General features: G+C 47.4%; 1 protein-coding gene across 18 annotated transcripts in view; it reads left to right on the top strand.

Moving 5' to 3' along the window:
• Positions 1 to 14,278, top strand: part of LOC143277973 (talin-1-like) — a 218,750-nt gene that overhangs the window by 96,398 nt on the left and 108,074 nt on the right. For all 18 annotated transcript variants that reach the window (XR_013053819.1, XM_076582975.1, XM_076582969.1 and 15 more), the window contains 7 exons: positions 5,289 to 5,429; positions 8,150 to 8,310; positions 9,564 to 9,717; positions 11,198 to 11,302; positions 11,978 to 12,145; positions 12,547 to 12,762; positions 13,748 to 13,861. Coding sequence is in view for 17 of the 18 variants with exons in the window: in XM_076582975.1 (XP_076439090.1) it covers positions 5,289 to 5,429; positions 8,150 to 8,310; positions 9,564 to 9,717; positions 11,198 to 11,302; positions 11,978 to 12,145; positions 12,547 to 12,762; positions 13,748 to 13,861 (1,059 nt within the window). In the remaining variant the exon portion in view is untranslated. The remainder of the gene's footprint in view (positions 1 to 5,288; positions 5,430 to 8,149; positions 8,311 to 9,563; positions 9,718 to 11,197; positions 11,303 to 11,977; positions 12,146 to 12,546; positions 12,763 to 13,747; positions 13,862 to 14,278) is intronic.

Here is a 14,278-nt window from a genome sequence, read left to right as displayed (position 1 = left end):
TGTTCCTGAAGTTAAGAGAAAGTCCATTCCTCAGGTGACGGCCTGTATGGAGCATCATGATGACAGGGGAGAGTTCCTGTCTTCCTGCTTTGTTTGTTGACACCTCCCCCCCACCCCCCCAGTCCCCTCTGAAGTCAAGGGATTTCATTCTGCTTCCTCTTCCTGTGTCACCATTCCTTGTGCTGTTCAGAACCGGAATTATCGTTCCTGTTTTCTGTCTGCACTTGGCCATTCCTCATTATGTTCCTTTTCTGATTCCCCTTTCCTGTTCCTGATCAGTTACCTTTTCAAATCCCCACTTCCTGTTCCTGATCAGTTACCTTTTCAAATCCCCACTTCCTGTTCCTGATCAGTTACCTTTTCAAATCCCTACTTCCTGTTCCTGATCAGTTACCTTTTCAAATTCCCACTTCCTGTTCCTGATCAGTTACCTTTTCAAATCCCCCACTTCCTGTTCCTGATCAGTTACCTTTTCAAATCCCCACTTCCTGTTCCTGATCAGTTACCTTTTCAAATCCCCACTTCCTGTTCCTCTCCATCATCCCCTTTCCTGTTCTCAGCTTTTAACCTATTGATACCATCATGTGGTTTACTGTTCACTGTTTTTTTTAATCTGACAGAGGAAGATTTGTGTGTGTGTGTGTGTGTAAGAGAGAGAGAGAGAGAGAGAGAGAGAGAGGTAACTTTGTGGTGTGGGATAATGATAAAGACGTGTGAGAGGCGAGGGTGTCCCTGGCTGTCCCGTGGACAGCTTTGTCCGTCCACATGTTGTCCACTGACCCCCCCTCACCCTCACCTCACCCTCACCCTCACTGCTTACCCTCTTTTGATCTTCACACACTGTGCTACACATCTTCACTTCTTCTGCTTTGGATTCCTCGGGTGTTTTGTTGTGGGTCTTCTTCTTTTTTTTTTTTTTTTTTTTTTTGCTGCTGTTCCTTTTTAACCAGACCCCCTCCCCTTCCCCCTGTCCCCCCCCCCCAACCCCCACACACCCTTGTCTTCCCAGTCTCTAACTGCCAACTGATTGTAACTGGAGAACTTGAGGATGATCTGTCAGAAGGGGATTTGGTGAACTGCTAAATGAATCGGGAATGGAGTACAGTATACAAGCTACAGAACGTCCAGGAGTGGACAGACTGATTTTTTTGATAGAGAGACCAGTATACAAGGCAGAAGAATAACAAGGCCTGGACATATTATTATAAACAGAGTGATATTCAAGATAAAAGCAATGAGACCTTGGTTTGTGCTGACACTATAGAACTGTACAGAGAGAACATCGATGATTTGATTTCCTGGATTTTGTTCATAAAAGAATAGAGAGTACAATACAAAACATTAATGATATTTTGACATTCTGCAAAAGAAAAAAAAAAAAAAAGAGAAATATACCTGATGAATTGGAAGGATTGGTTTGTCAATAGATTACAGACAGAAACCTAGACATGAAAGTGATGGGGAGAGGAAGAATAGGAGGAAGAGTTGAGTGGCCAGCTTTATACAAGAGGAGAAACCCTACCAAGGGCGCAGTAGCCGAGTGGTGTAAGCGTTGGACTTTCAATCTCAGGGTCCCGGGTTCGAATCACGGTAACAGCGCCTGGTGGGTAAAGGGTGGAGATTTTCCCGATCTCCCAAGTCAACATATGTGCAGACCTACTAGTGCCTGAACCCCCTTCGTGTGTATACGCACGCAGATGATCAAATACGCACGTTAAAGATCCTGTAACCCATGTCAGTGTTTGGTGGGTTATGGAGACACGAAAATACCCAGCATACATGAACCACGACAGAGTCATTGGCAAGTCGATGTTGGTCGTGTAATGGAAAGAAGAAGAAGAAGGTTAGAGGAGAAGTTGAAGCACTAGTACCCAAAAACAACTGCAGCACAGGACAGAACTAATATTTTATTTCTGAAAGATAGGCTAATGAACACTGTGATGGATGTTCAGCTGTCTTTTCTCAGCTCACTTTAGACAAATAATTGCGTTGTGGGACATTCAGTTTTAAGCAATGTGATGAAAGTGAATAATGTAATGTGGGTTTGTGGTTTTGGTGTTTTGATGATATATGGGAACTGGGAATAGTTCTTTGCCTTTCTTCATACCCATTTTTTTTTCTTCAAGTCATTTTATTATTATTTATGATGGTGGTGTTATTTCAGATTTATTTCATATTCAGTTTTCTTCCAGGTAATTGGTTTTTTTAAATTAAAAAATTTTAATTTTTTTTTTTTATATGTATACAGTAGTGTTGTTGTTTGAGATTGATTTCAGATTGTAACAAAGAAAAGATGTTATGTTGACTGGGTGGGCATTCTTCTTGTTAAACTTCAGCAAAGTTTGGGGCTTTTGTCCTTGATTTGAACTTAAGAAGAATAAAAAGGAATGAGTGCATTAAAGTATTAAAAAAAAAAAAAAAATTGTGTGAGTGACAAAAGGATGAGAAGAAGAACATTTTAGAGTTTGCTGATGATTTTCACATTATGTGTACTTAAGTTAACGCTTTGAACAACAACAACAACAAAAAAAGTTTTAATTTTAAAGTTTTGTCTAACAAACTTTTTAGTGAGACTGTTCTCACTCACCTCAAGTCTCGTGTTTGAATGATTTCAAGTGTCAGGGTTTTTTTGCCTGTTCCGTTTCTTAAAGACCAGTTGTTGAGAGAAAGATGGGGATAGGGGGTGGGGGAGGGGGGGGGGATCAAATGAAAGGTGAAGGCTGTATAAACAGCTGTTGAGAGAAAATTGGGGGAGGGGGGGGGGATCAAGTGAAAGGCGAATGCTGTATAAACAGCTGTTGAGAGAAAGAATGGGGGTGGGGGGGGGGGGGGGGGGGGGGGGGGGGGGGAATCAAATGAAAGGTGAATGCTGTATAAACAGCTGTTGAGAGAAAGAATTGGGGGAGGGGGGGGGATCAAATGAAAGGTGAAGGCTGTATAAACAGCTGTTGAGAGAAAGAATTGGGGGAGGGGGGGGGATCAAATGAAAGGTGAAGGCTGTATAAACAGCTGTTGAGAGAAAGAATTGGGGGAGGGGGGGGGGATCAAATGAAAGGTGAATGCTGTATAAACAGCTGTTGAGTGTCTGGAGTGGGGTGCAGGGAAATCAGGGCTGAATGAAATCCTTAATGATAAGTATCAAAAGGATGATGATGATAATGATAATAATAATAATAATTATAATCTAACAATAATGATAATAAAATGGTTTATAATAATACTAATACTAGTACTAATGATAATGTTAATGATGATGATAATAATAATTATGATGAACATGTTGATAACGATAACAATGGTTTATGATGGTAATGATGATGATGATGATGATACAAAAAAAAAAAAGAAGTGATAATAGTAATACTAAAACATTTTCTCCTACATCAGTAACCCCCCCCCCCCCCCCCCCCCCCCGGCCACTTTTTCTTTACTTGTAGCGTAAAAGTGTAAATGAATGAATTTTATCAAGAGATAAAACCTGTCTTAGTGACGTGAGCAAACAAAGAAGGAAGAAGGGACAGAACTGCTGCAACACTGTGGTGACGTTTGTTGCATGGTGACTGGTGGTGATGTTTTAGTGTAGGGGTGGACAGGGCCTTGCAGTGGCGAATGGCATGGATATTGAACAGTGTTGTGAGAGTGTCAGGTTGCTGTCTGTGAGTGGCTGTGAACAATAGGGGTTGACAGGTGTGTGGAGTGATTAATGGCATGGAACAGTGCTGATGAAAAATGGAAGTGTGATTTGGCGGGGCTCTGCTGTGTGTGAGTGGCTGTGAACGTAGGGGTTGACAGGGCTGTGGAGTGATTAATGGCATGGAACACTGACGATGAATAATGCAGTGTGAGTTGTTGTTTTTTTGTTGTTTTTTTTTGGGGGGGTGGGGGGAGGTTGAGAGACTCTGCTGTGTGTGAGTGGCTGTGAACATGGGAATTGACAGAGTATGGGCATGGAACTGTTGTTGTGCTGTGAGAGCGTAGAGGTTGACAGGCATGAGTGTGTGCACGGGTGTTGGAGTGTAGGGGTTGACAGAATGGGGCACAGGGTTTTGTGCTGTGATGAAACAGTTGTACATGGAGGGGGTTGACATGCTGCACTCTTTTCTACTTTTTTTTTTTTTTTATAAAAAAAAAAAAAAGTTAATTAAAAAAAACAAATTGCCTGAGAAAGAGAGAGATGGGAGGGAGGGGTAGAGGTAGTTGGAGGGGGGTGAGTGCATGCAGCTGTATACAGTCTGTTTCTTTCCTGAGGGAAAATGAATTTTTCGCTGATTAAATTGAATTCTGTGCATTTGACACGAGAGAACAGGCTGCTACATATTTGGGAAAAAAAAAAAAAAAAAAAAAAAAAATGTGTTGATGTCATGTCATCATATGCAGCCATTTGAAGCTGTTCAGCTTAATTAAAAGAAAAGAGAGGAGGAGAAAATGATTATGAAGATACATGGAATTAACAGTAAAGATAATCAGAGTGAAAAAAAAAAATCAATAAAAATCTGACAAAATTGGTCGTAAGAGAAAACCAAGAAAAGATGAAATTTGCCGAAGAAAAAAAAAAAGAGATGATGATGTGTGATGTGAAGTGACGATGTGTGTTGATGATATGTGATATGATGTGACAGTGTGTTACGTGATGATGTGTGACGTGAAGTGACGATGTGTGTTGATGATGTGTGACGTGAAGTGACGATGTGTGTTGATGATATGTGATGTGACAGTGTGTTACTTGATGCTGTGTGACGTGAAGTGACGATGTGTGTTGATGATGTGTGATGTGACAGTGTGTTACGTGATGATGTGTGACGTGAAGTGATGATGTGTGTTGATGATGTGTGATGTGACAGTGTGTTAGGTGATGATGTGTGACGTGAAGTGACGATGTGTGTTGATGATGTGTGATGTGACAGTGTGTTACGTGATGATGTGTGACATGAAGTGACGATGTGTGTTGATGATGTGTGATGTGACAGTGTGTTACGTGATGATGTGTGACGTGAAGTGACGATGTGTGTTGATGATGTGTGATGTGACGGTGTGTTACGTGATGATGTGTGACGTGAAGTGACGATGTGTGTTGATGTTGTATGTTGATGATGTGTGATGTGACAATGTGTTATGTGATGATGTGTGACATGAAGTGATGATGCGTGAAGTGACGATGCGTGACCTGATGATGTTTGTTGATGATGATTGATATGACAACGTGTTGCATGACGATGTGTGACATGATGTGTGACAAGAAGTGACAAGGCAGTGACGTGACGTGACGCGAAGTGGTGACGTGTCCCCAGGGCCAAGCGGTGCAGCAGTCGGAGATGACGCCGGCCCAGCGCGCCTTTGTGATCACCGTGGAGGAGGGGCTGGACGCACTGCACGCCGCGCGGGATGAACTGGACAAGAAGGCCGACGTCCCCACGCTGGGATCTGACCCCGTAAGTCCCTGCTTGCCCCCTCCCAGTGTTGGGCTGTGTCAGTGTGTTGTGTACTACGTGTGAGTGTTGGTTTGTCGTCAGTGTTGGGCTGTGTCAGCGTGTTGTGTACTACGTGTGAGTGTTGGTCGTCGTCAGTGTTGGGCTGTGTCAGTGTGTTGTGTACTACGTGTGAGTGTTGGTTTGTCGTCAGTGTTGGGCTGTGTCAGTGTGTTGTGTACTACGTGTGAGTGTTGGTTTGTCGTCAGTGTTGGGCTGTGTCAGTGTGTTGTGTACTACGTGTGAGTGTTGGTTGTCGTCAGTGTGTTGTGTACTACATGTGAGTGTTGGTTTGTCTTCAGTGTTGGGCTATGTCAGTGTGTTGTGTACTACATGTGAGTGTTGGTTTGTCGTCAGTGTTGGGCTGTGTCAGTGTGTTGTGTACTACGTGTGAGTGTTGGTTTGTCGTCAGTGTTGGGCTGTGTCAGCGTGTTGTGTACTACATGTGAGTGTTGGTTTGTCGTCAGTGTTGGGCTGTGTCAGTGTGTTGTGTACTACGTGTGAGTGTTGGTTTGTTGTCAGTGTTGGGCTGTGTCAGTGTGTTGTGTACTACATGTGAGTGTTGGTTTGTCTTCAGTGTTGGGCTGTGTCAGTGTGTTGTGTACTACGTGTGAGTGTTGGTTTGTCGTCAGTGTTGGGCTGTGTCAGTGTGTTGTGTACTACATGTGAGTGTTGGTTTGTCGTCAGTGTTGGGCTGTGTCAGTGTGTTGGTGTACATGTGAGTGTTGGTTTGTCGTCAGTGTTGGGCTGTGTCAGTGTGTTGTGTACTACATGTGAGTGTTGGTTGTCGTCAGTGTTGGGCTGTGTCAGTGTGTTGTGTACTATGCGTGAGTGTTGGTTTGTCGTCAGTGTTGGGCTGTGTCAGTGTGTTGTGTACTACATGTGAGTGTTGGTTTGTCGTCAGTGTTGGGCTGTGTCAGTGTGTTGTGTACTACATGTGAGTGTTGGTTGTCGTCAGTGTTGGGCTGTGTCAGTGTGTTGTGTACTACGCGTGAGTGTTGGTTTGTCGTCAGTGCTGGGCTGTGTCAGCGTGTTGTGTACTACATGTGAGTGTTGGTTTGTCGTCAGTGTTGGGCTGTGTCAGTGTGTTGTGTACTACATGTGAGTGTTGGTTTGTCATCAGTGTTGGGCTGTGTCAGCGTGTTGTGTACTACATGTGAGTGTTGGTTTGTCGTCAGTGTTGGGCTGTGTCAGTGTGTTGTGTACTACGCGTGAGTGTTGGTTTGTCGTCAGTGTTGGGCTGTGTCAGTGTGTTGTGTACTGCATGTGAGTGTTGGTTTGTCGTCAGTGTTGGGCTGTGTCAGTGTGTTGTGTACTACGCGTGAGTGTTGGTTTGTCGTCAGTGTTGGGCTGTGTCAGTGTGTTGTGTACTGCATGTGAGTGTTGGTTTGTCGTCAGTGTTGGGCTGTGTCAGTGTGTTGTGTACTGCATGTGAGTGTTGGTTTGTCGTCAGTGTTGGGCTGTGTCAGTGTGTTGGTGTACATGTGAGTGTTGGTTGTCGTCAGTGTTGGGCTGTGTCAGTGTGTTGGTGTACATGTGAGTGTTGGTTGTCGTCAGTGTTGGGCTGTGTCAGTGTGTTGGTGTACATGTGAGTGTTGGTTGTCGTCAGTGTTGGGCTGTGTCAGTGTGTTGTGTACTACATGTGAGTGTTGGTTTGTCGTCAGTGTTGGGCTGTGTCAGTGTGTTGTGTACTACATGTGAGTGTTGGTTTGTCGTCAGTGTTGGGCTGTGTCAGCGTGTTGTGTACTACGTGTGAGTGTTGGTTTGTCGTCAGTGTTGGGCTGTGTCAGTGTGTTGGTGTATATGTGAGTGTTGGTCGTCGTCAGTGTTGGGCTGTGTCAGTGTGTTGTGTACGTGTGAGTGTTGGTTGTCTTCAGTGTTGGGCTGTGTCAGTGTGTTGGTGTACATGTGAGTGTTGGTTGTCTTCAGCGTTGGGCTGTGTCAGCGTGTTGTGTACTACGTGTGAGTGTTGGTTGTCGTCAGTGTTGGGCTGTGTCAGTGTGTTGTGTACATGTGAGTGTTGGTTGTCTTCAGCGTTGGGCTGTGTCAGTGTGTTGGTGTGTGGTGTTCAGGCGAGTCTGGACTGTCTCCCCCCCACCCCCCAACTTCCTCCCTCCCCACCCTCCCCCCAGTGTTGATCTGTGTCATTGTGTTGTGATGTTGTGCTGTGCTGTACATGTGAGTGTTGGTTGTCTTGAGTGTTGAGCTGTTATTGTGTTGTGCTGGTTGTGCTGTGCATGTATTGGTTGTCTTGAGTGTTGAGTTGTGTCATGCTGTTGTGTTATGCTGTGTTGTGCTGTGCATGTGAGTATGGGTTGTTTTGAGTGGTGAGCTGTGTCGTTGAGTCATGTTGTGGTGTTGTGTCGTGCTGTGCTGTGTGCATGTATTGGTTGTCTGGAGCGTTGAGCTGTGTCATTGAGTCATGTTGTGGCGTTGAATTGTGTTGTGCTGTGCATGTGAGTATGGGTTGTTGAGTGCTGAGCTGCGTCATTGTGTCGTGTTGCAGTGCTGTGCTGTACATGTGAGCGTTGGTTTGTCTTGAGCGTTGAGCTGTGTGGCTGTGGTGTTGAGTGGGTGGGTGGGGGGGGAGTTGAGGGGGCGTGCGGGAGGGTGGGTGGGGGTTGCACTGCACTGTACAGTGGCTGGGCGGTCAGTGACGTGTCGCCCTGTGCCCGTGGTGACAGGCGTCCAAGAAGTGGCGGGAGAACCAGCTGGACCTGTCCCGCCAGAAGGCCACCGCACAGCTGTCCTCCATGAACGCTGCCACTGCCCAGCTCGTCACCTTGACCTCCGGCGACCTCGACGAGGTCGACTACACCGCTGTTGGGGCTGCCGTGAACCAGATGTATGTGACGTCTGTTTTTGTTTACATTGCGTGTACATTGTGTGTGTGTGTGTGTGTGTGCGTTAGTCGTTTGTGTGTGTGTGTGTGTGTGTGGTTTGTGTGTGTGTGGTTTGTGGGTGTGTGTGTGCATGTAAATGTGTGCAGTGTGTGAATGGGTGAGTGTGTGTGTCAGCTGGGGGTGAACGCCTTGTTTATTTATACTGTATCTGTTTATGTGTTTGTTCTTCAGTGTAAACGTGTTTTCACCAGTTGTGATTTTGGTCGAGAGAGAGAGAGAGAGACTGAGTGAGTGATGTGTGTTCATGCGAGCATGCATGAGTGTTTTACAGTATGATATTCCTGAGCTTGTGTCTTAACAGTACTGAAATTTATAAGTGTCCATCACAGGCCATCCAACATTGTACCAGGTGGTAGGGTGCTGTACAGAAATATACATAAATACCTGCATGCACACCAGGCCGAAGTGGTTTGGGTTCTGGTGCTGGTCAGGCATCTCCCTTGCAGACGTGATGTAGCGTTTATGGATTTGTCTGAAGGCAGTGATGGCTCCTTTAGAGAGTGAAAAAGGTGTACAGAGGGAGGTTGACAACAGAAGGTTGACAGCTCCTTGAGAGAGTGAAAGTGTACAGAGGGAGGTTGACAACAGAAAGTTGACAGCTCCTTGAGAGAGTGAAAGTGTACAGAGGGAGGTTGACAACAGAAAGTTGACAGCTCCTTGAGAGAGTGAAAGTGTACAGAGGGAGGTTGACAACAGAAAGTTGACAGCTCCTTGAGAGAGTGAAAGTGTACAGAGGGAGGTTGACAACAGAAGGTTGACAGCTCCTTGAGAGAGTGAAAGTGTACAGAGGGAGGTTGACAGCTCCTTGAGAGAGTGAAAGTGTACAGAGGGAGGTTGACGACAGAAGGTTGACAGCTCCTTGAGAGAGTGAAAGTGTACAGAGGGAGGTTGACAGCTCCTTGAGAGAGTGAAAGTGTACAGAGGGAGGTTGACAGAAGGTTGACAGCTCCTTGAGAGAGTGAAAGTGTACAGAGGGAGGTTGACAGAAGGTTGATGGCTCCTTGAGAGAGTGAAAGTGTACAGAGGGAGGTTGACTAACATGAGTGAAAGTGTAAAGAGGAAGGTTGACAACAGAAGGTTGACAGCTCCTTGAGAGAGAGTGAAAGTGTACAGAGGGAGGTTGACAACTCCTTGAGAGAGCGAAAAAGGTGTGCAGAAAGAGGTGTACAAGGGTGTGTGCGTGTGTGTATTGCAGATCGTCCAACATGGGCCAGTTCAGCCGTGACGTGAAGATGCTGGCAGCGCTGGGCGAGGACCAGAACGCAGGGGACAAGCTGCTGGACGCCACACGCCGGCTGTGCGGGGCCTTCTCCGACCTCCTCAATGCCGCGCAGCCCGGCTCCAGGGAGGTAAGCCCTCCCCCACCAAATTCATTACGGACCAAGTATTGTTCTAATGTCAAGTGCATATGCTTTAGTCACCTGACAATTGAGCATATAATTTTTCACTGTAGTTTGATGAAGCCTTTTGTACACGAAAGTGTGTCTTCACAAGTGACTGAGAACGTTGATGTTTTTGACTTTTTGCATTCATTATCAGTTGTTTCGCTTGTCAGTTTAACGACTTCTCTTTTACGAAGTCCTTGAAGTAATTTCCTGTAACTGTATTTAGAGTTGTTTTGTTGTTGTTTTTTTATTTTTCTTCCAAATTTCACCCACATTTTTACCCTCATTTGCCCATTTTCTCCCAACCCTCCATTCATCCACGTCTCCCACCCCTTCCAACCGATAATACTCAGATGTATTCATAAATACTTTAACAAAATGTCTTCAATCACCAATATGTGTGACGGGACATTATAAACAAAATTCCTCCTCCTCCTCCTCCCCCATCCTCCTCCTCTTCTTCTTCTCTCCCCTTGTCTCAGCGCTGTGAGGGCGCCACTGATGGCATGGCAGCCAGTTCTCTCCATTTCTCCTTGTCCCTCATCTCTCTGCGATGTCAGTGGTGGCAGTGACAGGGGAAAGAGCTATGATGTCAGTGTGGCAGTGACAGGGGAAAGAGCTATGATGTCAGTGTGGCAGTGACAGGGGAAAGAGCTATGATGTCAGTGGTGGCAGTGACAGGGGAAAGAGCTATGATGTCAGTGGTGGCAGTGACAGGGGAAAGAGCTATGATGTCAGTGGTGGCAGTGACAGGGGAAAGAGCTATGATGTCAGTGTGGCAGTGACAGGGGAAAGAGCTATGATGTCAGTGGTGGCAGTGACAGGGGAAAGAGCTATGATGTCAGTGTGGCAGTGACAGGGGAAAGAGCTATGATGTCAGTGTGGCAGTGACAGGGGAAAGAGCTATGATGTCAGTGTGGCAGTGACAGGGGAAAGAGCTATGATGTCAGTGTGGCAGTGCAGTGACAGGGGAAGAGCTATGATGTTACTGTGGTTTGCAGAAAGAGTTATGATATCACAGGTGAAAGAGCTATGATGTCAGGGGTGAAAGTGCTATGATGTCAGTATGGTTTTCAGAAAGAGGTATGATGTCACAAGTGAAAGAGCTGTGGTGTCAGTCACAGGTGAAAGAGCTATGATGTCAGTCACAGGTGAAAGAGCTATGATGTCAGTCACAGGTGAAAGAGCAGTGATGTCAGTCACAGGTGAAAGAGCAGTGATGTCAGTCTTAAGTAAAAGAGCTATGATGTCACAGGTGAAAGGGCTATGATGTCAGTCACAGGTGAAAGAGCTATGATGTCACAGGTGAAAGAGCAATGATGTCAGTCTTAAGTGAAAGAGCTATGATGTCACAGGTGAAAGAGCTATGATGTCAGTCACAGGTGAAAGGGCTATGACGTCAGTTTCACAGGTGAAAGGGCTATGATGTCAGTGTGGTTTTCAGCCGCGGCAGAACCTGCTGGCAGCGGCCGGGAAGATCGGAGAAGCCAGCCAGGAAGTCATGGATGAGATTGGAGAGACTGCTGAAGACATGGACAAAGCTTTCCAGGTAAAAGTCTGTGTGTGTGTGTGTGTGTGTGTGTGTGTGTGTGTGTGTGTGTGAGAGAGAGAGAGAGAGAGAGAGAGAGAGTGTGTGTGTGTGTGTATGTATGTATGTGAGAGAGAAGTCAAAGTCGAAGTAAAAAAAGTTTTAATTGTCAGGCCTCTGGCCCATAACAACAGGAGTCACAGCAAAATGTAGCATGCAACATGTGTGTTACTTTTTGTCACACAGTGGATTTAACCGTGTTGAAGTTAAGATGACGCCAAGATGTGTCTGCTGTGTGTATAACACACTGACAAGATGTGTTCACTGTGTGCAAAACACACTGACTATATGTTTGCTGTGTGTAAAACACCTGGACAAGATGCGTATAACACCCTGACCCCAAGATGTGTTGGCTGTGTGTATAACACACTGACAAGATGTGTTCACTGTGTGCAAAACACACTGACTATATGTTAGCTCTGTGTAAAACACCCTGACAAGATGTGTATAACACCCTGACACCAAGATATGTTCGCCGTGTGTATAACACACTGACAAGATGTGTTCACTGTGTGCAGGACACACTATGAGTTTGCTGTGTGTAAAACACCCTGACAAGATGTGTATAACACCCTGACACCAAGATGTGTCCGCTGTGTGTACTACACACTGACAAGATGTGTTCACTGTGTGCAGGACACACTGCTGTCCCTGGCCAAGGCGGTGGCCAATGCGACAGCAGCCCTGGTGCTGAAGGCCAAGACTGTGGCCAGCCGGACGGACAACGCAGCCCAGCAGAACAAGGTGATCAGCTCCGCCACACAGTGCGCCCTGGCCACCTCCCAGCTGGTGGCCTGCACCAAGGTACGTACCCTATGCTGGGCTGGGCTGGCTGCTCACTGGTCTGCAGGAATTTTGGACAGGGAGGGGGGTGGGTGGGTTTGTGTGATGACGATGATGATAGTGGTTGTGAGGTGTGTGAACACAATGGTGATGTGTGTAGGTGGTATCCCCGACCATAGGACTGCCGTGGTGGTGGTGGTGATGATGATGATGATGATGATGATGACAGTAGCAACATTTACAGGTGGTAGCCCCGACCATAGGACAACCGGCCTGCCAGGAGCTGATAGATGATGGTGATGAGATGATGATGATGATGACGATGATGACAATGACAATGTTGATGATGATGATGATGATGACGATGATGACAATGTTGATGATGATGATGACAATGACAGTGACGATGGCAACATGTACAGGTGGTAGCCCCGACCATAGGACAGCCGGCCTGCCAGGAGCAGCTGATCGAGGCAGCCAAGCTGGTGGCGAGGTCGGTGGAGGGCATCGTGTCGGCGGCGCAGTCAGCCTGTCAGGACGACTCCCTCCTGCAGGACCTGGGAGGGGCGGCCACCGCTGTCACCCGCGCCCTGAATGACCTGCTGCAGCACATCAAGAAGGCTGCCGCTCCTGCCAAGGTGGGGGTGGGGGAGGGGTGTGTGGGTGTGGGGGGGGGGGGGGGGGGGGGTTGTGGGTGTGGTGGGGCGGTGTGTGGAGGTGTGGGGGATTGTGGATGTGGGGGCAGGGTGTTTAGGCATGTGGGTGTGATGAGATGTGTTGATGGAGGGGGGTGATGTGTGGGTGTGGGGGGTGGGGGGGGGTGTGTGTGGATGTGTGGGTTTTGTTTGGGTGTGTGTGTGGGGGACTGTGCGTGTGTGGGTGGGTGGGTGGTTGGGGGGGAGGTATGGGGGTGTAGAGGTGTGGTGTGTGGGTGTAGGGGGAGAATGTGGGTGTGGGGGGACCTTGTGGGGGCGTGTGGGTGTAGGTGGGGTGGGATGGTGTGTGGGTGTGGGGGGACTGTGTGTAGGTGTAGGGGGGCGGTATGTGGGTTTGTGGTTGTGGGGAGCAGGAGGGGAGGGGGGGGTGTATGTGGGGCGGGGGGAGATAGGGTGTGGATGTGGGGGCGTGTGTGTGTGTGTGTGTGTGTGTGTGTGTGTGTGTGCTTTGCAGTACAGCAAGAAGGTTGTTGATCCCACCAAGGTGATGTTCTGGGTGTGTGTGTTTCACAGTGACGAAGTGTGTGTGTGTGTGTGTGTGTGTGTCATAGTGAAGCGGTGTGTGTGTGTCACAGCGACGGTGTGTGTGTGTATGTCATAGAGAAGCGTTGTGTGTGTGTGTGTGTGTGTGTGACAGCGACGCGGTGTGTGTGTGTGTCACAGCGAAGCGGTATGTGTGTGTGTGTCATAGCAACGCGGTGTGTGTGTGTGTGTCATAGCGAAGCGGTATGTGTGTGTGTGTCATAGCGACGCGGTGTGTGTGTGTGTGTCATAGCGAAGCGGTATGTGTGTGTGTGTCATAGCGAAGCGGTATGTGTGTGTGTGTGACAGCGACGCGGTGTGTGTGTGTGTCACAGCGAAGCGGTATGTGTGTGTGTGTCATAGCAACGCGGTGTGTGTGTCGCAGGCTCAGGAACAGCACGAGGAGGGGGTGGACACGGTGATCAACGTCACCGATCGCCTCATCAGCAGCACTGGAGACGCCCACGAGATGGTGAAGCAGGCCAAGTACCTGGCACAGGTATTGCACCCACATCCAGTGCTGTGCTGTTCCATTCGTGTGGTCAGGGTGTTGTACTTGCAGTCATGTTCGGTGTGTGACTGGACTCGGGTCGTTCGGATGAGACGGTGAAGTGAAGTTGTGTGTGCGGCAAGCACTTTGCGCACGGCAAAGAACCTACGGTCACTGAAGGGTCGTTCCTGGCAAACTCCTGTAGAAAAATGATAGGTAAATAAACAACACTTGCAGTCCAAAAAAAAAAAAAGTAAAAAAAGAAAAAGTGAAGCGATGCGCTCTCTGTGGGGAGAACCGAATTTCATGTAGAGAAAACTGTTGTGACGAAAGAGTAGCACAGCACCACACCACACCAACCACACTGCACCACACCACTCACAACACCACACTGCACAGCACATCATGCCACTACGCAACACCACA

Source organism: Babylonia areolata, chromosome 35, assembly GCF_041734735.1.
Source record: "Babylonia areolata isolate BAREFJ2019XMU chromosome 35, ASM4173473v1, whole genome shotgun sequence".
NCBI classification, from domain to species: Eukaryota; Metazoa; Mollusca; class Gastropoda; order Neogastropoda; family Buccinidae; genus Babylonia; species Babylonia areolata.
The sequence above is the reverse complement of the archived record's forward strand: the minus strand, read 5'-3'. Positions and strand labels throughout refer to the sequence as shown.